The sequence below is a fragment of the Cynara cardunculus genome (assembly GCF_001531365.2).
Source record: "Cynara cardunculus var. scolymus isolate 2C chromosome LG 6, CcrdV1, whole genome shotgun sequence".
NCBI classification, from domain to species: domain Eukaryota; kingdom Viridiplantae; phylum Streptophyta; class Magnoliopsida; order Asterales; family Asteraceae; genus Cynara; species Cynara cardunculus.
In genome coordinates, this window is record NC_037533.1 from 1,011,883 (window position 1) to 1,020,779 (window position 8,897).

General features: G+C 38.3%; 1 protein-coding gene across 1 annotated transcript; it reads left to right on the forward strand.

Moving 5' to 3' along the window:
* Positions 1–387: 387 nt before the first annotated feature.
* On the forward strand, positions 388–7,454 carry LOC112514481 (argininosuccinate lyase, chloroplastic). The gene is made up of 7 exons (XM_025120972.1): positions 388–772; positions 1,755–2,018; positions 2,606–2,722; positions 3,319–3,467; positions 3,941–4,232; positions 6,057–6,221; positions 7,008–7,454. The coding sequence occupies exons 1-7, from the start codon at positions 437–439 to the stop codon at positions 7,257–7,259; spliced, it is 1,575 nt and encodes a 524-aa protein (XP_024976740.1). The 5' UTR covers positions 388–436; the 3' UTR covers positions 7,260–7,454.
* The last annotated feature ends 1,443 nt before the right edge of the window (positions 7,455–8,897 follow it).

Below are 8,897 nucleotides of genomic sequence, written 5' to 3' on the forward strand. Positions count from 1 at the left end.
CTACCGGAGACGGGGACGGAGATGGTGGAGGCTACCGGCTACCGGAGACGGGGACGGAGATGGTGGAATAGAAGCGACGTGCGTGAAGAGAGGGGTTGGGAAGAAGGGGTGGGAGGGGTAAATTTGGAAAAATAGAAGTCTGAATGGTTTAGTGAACCATTGGATGCAAAATGGTTAAGAGGGTTATATAACCATTAAGAGGCTTGATTTTTTTTTGCCAAACACTCCTTACCTCTTGCCGATTAAAAAATTGGCTATTAATGTCACCATTAGGAGCGAAACAGGCACTTGGTAATATCTTATCCCTAATGTGTCCCTAGCATTTGTGAAAATATCAAAACTGAGAGGGGAATGGATACTTTACTTTTTACTCGAGACGCACCTGATAATTTCCCTCCACCAGTCGCCGCCGCCGCCGCCGCCGCATAACGAATCAATGGTGTTCGCTTCTTCCCCTTACTCGTCCTCTTACTCTTCCGCGCTCTGTATCCAAGACCCTAATTTATCATCAACAATTGATCATCGTTTAATCTTCTCTATTTCCTTCAACCGTCTGACAACTTCACACAACAAGCGACATACGTTGGCATTGTGCTGTGCTGCATCACAACCGGAGAGCATGGCAAAGGAAGCGAAGCTATGGGGAGGAAGGTTTGAAGAGGGAGTGACGGATGCAGTGGAGAGTTTCACTGAATCGATATCTTTCGATAAGGCTCTTTACAAACACGATATTATGGGTAGCCGTGCTCACGCTTCCATGCTCGCGAACCAGGTATCCTTTACTCCCTCCATTTCTGTTTCATAACTTGGGATGTCAATTGCTTGATTTGCATCTCCAAATTTACTACTCCCACTGTCTCCGTGTATGATCTTTTTAATGTGAAATGCGTTCTAGTAGGTTCCGAAGTGATAAGAACTGTACTGTGTTTTGGAGAAAAAAATGATAGCTATTGTAAGCTGTTAAAAGTGTAGCTATTTAACATTTGGAATAGGGGAAGTGGCTTATTTTTCTTTGCAAAATTAGGGTTTATCCCAAGGGGAAAACGGAACATGATAGCACGCTTGGTTTCTTTCAAATTTAGTGTCTTTTCTTCGGGGTTCTTAAACAAAATTGTGTAGTTTTGCTACTTTTGCAAGTTTGGATTCCATAAATTTAGAAGCCCAAGATAAGAAATGGGCAATGGGAAGAAATAGTTATAAAGCATTGTGAGATGCTGTACTCAGGGCTTCTTAAATTGACCGGAAAATATCACATTCTAGCTTGTTTGGTTGTTGAGAGAATCATCGTTCTGAAAACTAGTTCATCTCTAATTGATTTTTGGCCTTTTAGTTTGTTGTGTGTTTTCTGTAGTTGCTAAAAGAGGTGGATAAAGAGGGAGAAGGTTCTGCATTTTGTAGTTGTTTCGATTCTGCATTTTGTGTTTACAAGTATTTATCTGAACACTTAAGAGACTGGTGAGTCTTTTTTCTTCACTAGCACTCTGTTTAGGGGTGAGAAGGGGGGTGAGATGGTAGAAGTACGGAAGTACAACATCTTCTCTCAATATATTTGGGGTGATAATTGATAAAAGGATAGAAATTATTTCAACCATACTTTCTGTTTCGGTGAAACTTTTTCTTTCCCGTTATATTTGATGAATTATTTTCAGTTTATATGAAACTGCAAGTCCTGGAATTTGATATCTTTCTGCTCTCTGCTTATATTAATGGCAAATATAATTTAGTTCTAGTTCTAACATATGAATCTGATGTAGGGATTGATTAGTTTCAGTGATAAGGATAGTATTCTTGAAGGACTGGATCAGATAGAGAAACAAATTGAAAGGGGAGAATTTGTGTGGAGGACTGACCGAGAAGATGTACACATGAACATTGAAGCAGCCCTTACTGATTTGATTGGAGAACCTGCCAAGAAGCTTCATACTGCTAGGAGTCGAAACGATCAAGTTTCAACTGATTTTCGCTTGTGGTGTCGGGATGCTATTGATACGATTGCTGCACGTATAAAAAATCTTCAGGTTGCCAGTTCCCCCTGATTATGGCATAAAGTAATTGTTGGGCATCCATATTTTCCCTTAATCCTTTCAAACAGTTTATTCAGCACAACAAACAAACATTTCAGCTTAATCTACAAAGACAACTTAATCCATAAAGGGCTTAATGGAAAAACGACCAAACAGCCCCTAAGGGTTTTTAACGAGTTATTTATCTATTGAATATCCTAAGTAAATCTATGGAAATCTGTAAACTAACTGCATATCATGGAAATGAACTAGAAGGGAAAAGAATCACTGTATTCTTCCATGAGTACAAAAAACTTGGCACCATATATTATATCATTCTAGTTTCTGCTTAAATTGTCAATCCACGTTAGTCTACAAAATAAATATCACAACTTGCCAAAGGGTCAATGGTCCAACGACACCAAGGTTACTGGTAGATCCCAACCTCTTTGGAGGTCAAGGGTTCAAGCCTCACCCTTTGGTGAGTGTGTGTGAATTGTGTTGTATTTAAATATTATATGCTTCAAAAGAAAATATACGACAGGCATGATTCATGAATGCATATGGTCGCTACTTATATGCTTATTCTTTTTGGTCTACAGGTTGCATTGGTAAGCCTTGCTAAGAAGAACACAGGTGTGATTGTCCCTGGTTATACACATTTGCAGAGGGCGCAACCAGTTCTACTTCAACATCATCTCTTAGCATATGTTGAGCAGGTTTCAATTAACATAAATATGTCTGTGCTAAGTGATTAATAAGTCCTGACTCTACCCCAACCATGAATACACTAAGAGGTGTTGATTCTTTGCACAAAATTGATGAACTTCACTCTTTCACTTCCATTTAAGCTCAAGTTTTTAAATGTGGCTACAAAGACGATTTTGGAGGTTTTAGGATCTCTTTTTGCTCCAACAGCTTCTCCAGAAAATGGAGAAAGTAGGAGAGAGAGGGAAAAATTCTAAAAATTTGGAGAATCATCCAAAATAAAATGGAGCAAGAGAGAATGACTTTTTTATTCTTCCCAAGAAAAAACTCACTTAACCTGCCAATAAAATTAAATAGAGAAGAAAGTGAATGACTTATTTTAAATTATTGAATAGTTTAATAGGTTGGAGTTAAATGTATTTCTTTTGGAGATTTTGAAATTTGCTTCTCCATTTTGGAGAAATTATGAAGAAACTGTTGGAGATGCTCTTATTACATAATAATTCGACAACCCTCAAATCATAAGTACCTCTTCTTAGCTTGCTGAAGCATATACATTTTTATCAGCGTGTATAACTCACCCTTGGGTGAATGCCCTGTTGTGTAGCTTGATCGTGATGTTGGACGCCTACTGGATTGCAGAGTCAGGCTGAATTTCTGCCCTTTAGGTGCATGTGCGTTAGCTGGCACCGGCCTTCCCATAGATAGGTTCATGACCTCTGATGCTCTCGGATTCACTGCTCCAATGAGGAACAGGTATGTTAGTACTTATGTCGGTGGTTCATCAGCTATTATAATTTTTTGCAGTGAAATATTTCCTTCAATTCCCAGAGCTTGATGCAATTCATCATTTATCTTGGTTTTCTTGGGCTTGGGGATAGAACTATTGTTGAATCAGCAAGCAATTGGAAATTGAACTGGTGGACCGTAGACTTTATGTATTGCATGATCGACAATTAGCCACGGCATGAATGATAAATTGCTTTAAGGAGAATCATATTGTGTGTGGGCAGTAATGCCAAATTTCTCACATTGTTTTCAGAATTGATCCAAAAATGTTAAGTGGGTGGATGGGCCGATTATGTTCATTTTATATTGGGATAACTTATTTGAAGAAATGTTCCAAGAATCTCGACTCGTAACCAGTTTTTGTCGATGTTTAGTTTCACATCACAATGTTACTGTTATAAGAAATACTAAATAATTGCTGACACCATTATCCAAAATAGCATGGATGCAGTTTCAGACCGCGATTTTGTTTTGGAGCTCCTTTCTGCTAATTCTATTACGGCTATGCATCTATCTCGCCTTGGTGAAGAATGGGTTTTATGGGCATCGGAGGAATTTGGGTTCATCACCCCGAGTGATTCAGTTTCAACCGGAAGCAGCATAATGCCTCAGAAGAAAAATCCCGATCCTATGGAACTTGTTCGTGGAAAATCTGCTAGAGTATTAGGAGATCTTGTTACCCTTCAAGTGTTATGCAAGGGACTTCCACTTGCTTACAACCGTGATCTGCAGGTAGTATCTATTCCTTAACATCATTATTCACCACCAACAAAGTTGTTAAGTCAGCTTGATACTTCTTGAAAAAGGTCTACAGAACGTCCTAAACATCTTTAAAAAGTATCATGTAAAAAAGGCTAAGATGACACTTTACCTAGGTTGTCATCTTCATCTTAACAACTTATTTTTTTAATAAAGATAGAATTTGTTAGATTGTCCAACTTTGTCCTAACAACTTACTGTAAACCTTATTTTATGACTTACCGTTTTGGTCCTATAAACTTAAAATGTCTTGTTGAGTACTCTATCAAGACGGTTGGGTTGTTCTAATAGACCTATTTTGTCGTAGTGCCTTTATATTACAAACAAACTACCGTTAAAGTTGCATTTAAATCTCTTAAAGAGCTAAGACTAGTGGGTTAAATAAATAGATATTATATTGCAATTAGTATAGGCTTGTGGACTCGGCTCATTTAAACTCGGTCCGTTTAGGCTCTACGAGTTGATGAGCTCGATCCATACTAGGATCAAGCTTGGCTCAAATATTGAAACAAGCTAAGGGGCTGTTCGGTTGCGGCTTAATGGACTGTATAGCCATATGGCTTATTCGCACAGCCATATCTAGTTGTTCAGTATGGGCTTATTCGGTCAGCCCATGGTTGAACCACTCAGCTACAAAACCTTTGTCCTTTGTATTCAACTATTAACTTTCCTCAACTACCCCTCTCCCAACCCCTCTCCATAGCCACTCCTCCCTAAATACATCGCCTCCATCCTTGAACAGAATTAAAGGGTGAAACCTTTCAAGCAAATCGATATCCTCCAAACTCCAAAAGTCTTCATCCATGGAAATCATCCTCATTGTCCATTGTCCGCCCTATGCCTTGCCACTCACCAACAGTCACCTCCTTCTCCTCATCTGCTCCGACCTACAACATCATCGTCCATCAGCAGCCCACAAAGGAAGGCTATGGATACATGTGTTTTTTTCCGACAAAAATTGCCTGTGTTTTAATGTTTCAGAAAATTTCCAGAAGTGTGGTTGGATATTGAGGGAGGAACGGAGAAGGGGTGAGGGGTAGGTGACAAAAGCATTCAAATGAAAAAAAAAACTTTGATTTTGTTGTGATTGTATCATTAAATTTGTATATCATCTTAGATCAAATTGTTTTTATTTAAAAAAACTTTGAATTGATATATTTTAACCATTCAAAGTCAAATATTCAACATTTTTATCAAACAAATGTTTTAATAGTGTTTAATATAGATTGGGGGTAAAATGGTCATTTCTGACATTCAGACTGTTTATTCAGCATAACAACCGAACAACTTATTTGTTAATCACAGACAACTATATCAATACAGACAGCTATATCCGTACTTAACAGAAAACGAACCGAACAGCCCCTAAGTGGGCTTGGGATTACCACTTTGCTCGGTTTTGCCAAACTTTTTGGCAAGTCAGCTCGTGTCTTCTACGCCTTGCATACAACTATAATGACATTCTTTGTAAGTATATAATATACATATATACGGCAAATACTTGCACACACCTCACCTTTGGTGATATTGAACCCTTGACCGATAGAGAGACTAAGATTTAGCAGTAACCCAGACACCGTTGGGTCAATAACTCTTTGGTTATAATAATTCAAACTATTGCATTATCATGCTTTTTCAAAATTGTATGTAGCTACACATCAATTATAGGGCTTTCGCTTTGACCATGAAAGTCAAAGTGGTACTCTTCTGTAATATTTTTGATGGTTCATCTGCTTCCAAATGTGAAAATTCTTGCCGACATGCTTTCTCATTTACTATATTTCCAATCATTTGCAGGAAGACAAGGAACCCGCGTTTGACAGCGTTAAAACGATCATAGGAATGCTAGAAGTGTCCTCAGAGTTTGCACAGAACATCACCTATAATCAAGACAGAATCCAGAAGGCTTTACCAGCTGGTCATCTTGATGCCACTACACTCGCGGATTATCTTGTTCACAAGGCAAGTCGACCTCATCTCACTTAATACTCCCGAAACGGAAAGCAAAAAAATAGTGAAAATTTTGGTGTCCTAAATGACTTCCCAATTAGGATGCTAGTACACAGGATGGGATAGGACAATACAAAAACTTGTCGTCCCATGTTTGGCGTGACATGAGACTGGGACATGACAGGTCTGAGTGGGACAAAAGTGCATATTTTCAATCCCACCGAAATAGGTGGAACTAAAAGGGAAATTGACAAAAATAGTCGTTTCACTTTCTAGCCATGTCAGGAACCAACTTCCCCAAATAGCCATAGTTTATGCAGAAACCTTAAGCATTATGATTAAGGTTTGATTTCAGTCAAAGAAAAATAAAACAAAGTTCACGCAGAAAACACTTTCTGCGTAAACTTTGTTTTTAAAATCTTTTTTTCTTTTGCCAAAATCAAACCTTACGCATAATGCGTAAGGATTCTACGTAAACTTCGGCTGTTTGGGAAATAGGATCCTGAAGTGGCTACAAAGTGAATCGACTTTGGTGGATTGGCTATTTTATCAATTTCCTGAACAAAAATCAATAAGATGAGACAAGATTAATAAATTACTAAACTACCTATGTCAAATTAAAATCCTTAAAACTTTCCACAATTCTTTCACCCGCCTACTTCAGTCTCTTTTAATCCCGTCCACGTACCAAAAATACTATAATATTAGTTTGTAAAAGTGACTTCCATAGAAGGTCATTTAACAAAGTAACCCAAATTTTGGTTATTCCTTTGCCTAACAAAAGAGTACATTATGCAGGGAATACCTTTCCGAACTTCACATGACATAGTTGGAAGGGCAGTCGCGTTATGTGTTTACAAGAACTGTCAACTTCTAGACCTGACACTTGACGAATTACAAAGTCTTAATACAGTGTTTGAAACGGACGTGTATGATTATCTTGGGGTCGAAAATTCAATCAAGAAGTTCAGTTCATATGGCTCCACTGGTTCAGAATGTGTAGCTGCTCAACTCGATTTTTGGATCACCAGGCTGAATATCAACAAGTGATAACATTTAGGCCCTACAGACGGACGAGTGAGATATACTATGTTCAAATAAAGATCATCGCAAATTTGACAACTTGTGGTCATGCTCTTAGCCATTTTGGGTTGAATTGTGTTACATCTTGGGGATATGAATTTGTAGTTGTTACATGATGAGTTCATTGTTGAGGAATGAAAAGTTGTGCAATTTTCTTTTTCTGTTGTCTGATACTACCTCCATTGTCACATCTGCTAATCAGTTAACTCCAGCAGTCGGACTACAGTCAATCAACGATGTAAATCACTGTGCGTCGTTTGAATGGAAAAAAACTACGAATGGTCACAATCTGTAAAACTCGCCATTTATGGCAAGAGTCGGATCAATGACGCGATGATGTGTAGATTGTGCTCGACATGAGAATGGTCGGGTGTTCATGTTTCTTTGATATGTAACTTCTTTTTTTTATTAAAAATAGACTATTAAAGGGACCAGACCGGTAACAATAGGACCAATTTAGGTCAGACCCGTTGCTAATTGTAGGTGTTTTGGCAATTGATCGGTTATAAGGATCAATCGTTTTTTTCCATTGCCAAGTGATGGCCGGTCAATAGAGTTAGATCCAAACATCGCTACAACATCAATCTCCAGTCCTCCAAAAATGAAGGCTCATTTGTAACCAGTTACCTGACCTGCTAACTGTGATTACTCAAATCTGGTAATTGTTGTATATTTTATTCTAAAAGAGATTACAATATATATATATATATAAGATCAAGAAACCTAAAAAGGGAAATATTAACACTATTGTATAGGAAGATAAACCAAAATTTGCTATATTTAACACTCCTCTCAAGTTGGAGCAAAAATGTTAATCATGCCCAACTTGTTACAAATAAAATCTACTTGAGTTTTCCGCAATGGCTTCATGAGAATGTTTGCAAGCTGGTGCTCAGTCTTGATGTGTACCGATTGGATCGATGGAGGGTCTGTTCGTGTTCCCACCACACGGTCTCTGATGAGATGACAATCAACTTCAATGTTTTTGGTCCTCTCATGAAATACTTGATTCTTGGCTATGTGAATGGCTGACTGGTTATCACAATACAATCTCATCAAGTCCTTTGTCATTACTCCAAGCTCTCTTAGGAATCTCCTTACCCACGTCATTTCACATGACACATCTTCCATGGCTATGTATTCTGCTTCGGCACTTGATCGGGAGACAATATGTTGTTTCTTGCTTTTCCAAGAAACTAGATTTTCTTCTATGAATACACAGTACCTTGTAGTTGATCTCCTGGAAATGGGACATCTAGCCCAATCTGCATCTGAGAAACCAAATATTCTACCATTTCCTTCTTCAGTAAAAGCACCCACTCGACAATGGCCCTGATCTTAATAGAGTATCCCTAAGCCTGGTTTGGCCTTGAGATACCTCAAAACGAGAAGTGTTGCATCCCAATGACCCGTATAAGGATCAGACATGAACTGGCTCAAGACACTAATCGGGAATGTAATATTTGGTCGAGTAACTATCAAGTAGTTTAATTTTCCAACCAAATTCATGTATCTCTCTGGATCCTTCATAGACTTCCATCATCCGAAAGAAGCTTACCTGTAGCGAGCATCAGACTGTCCATTGGTTTACATCCCAATATACCA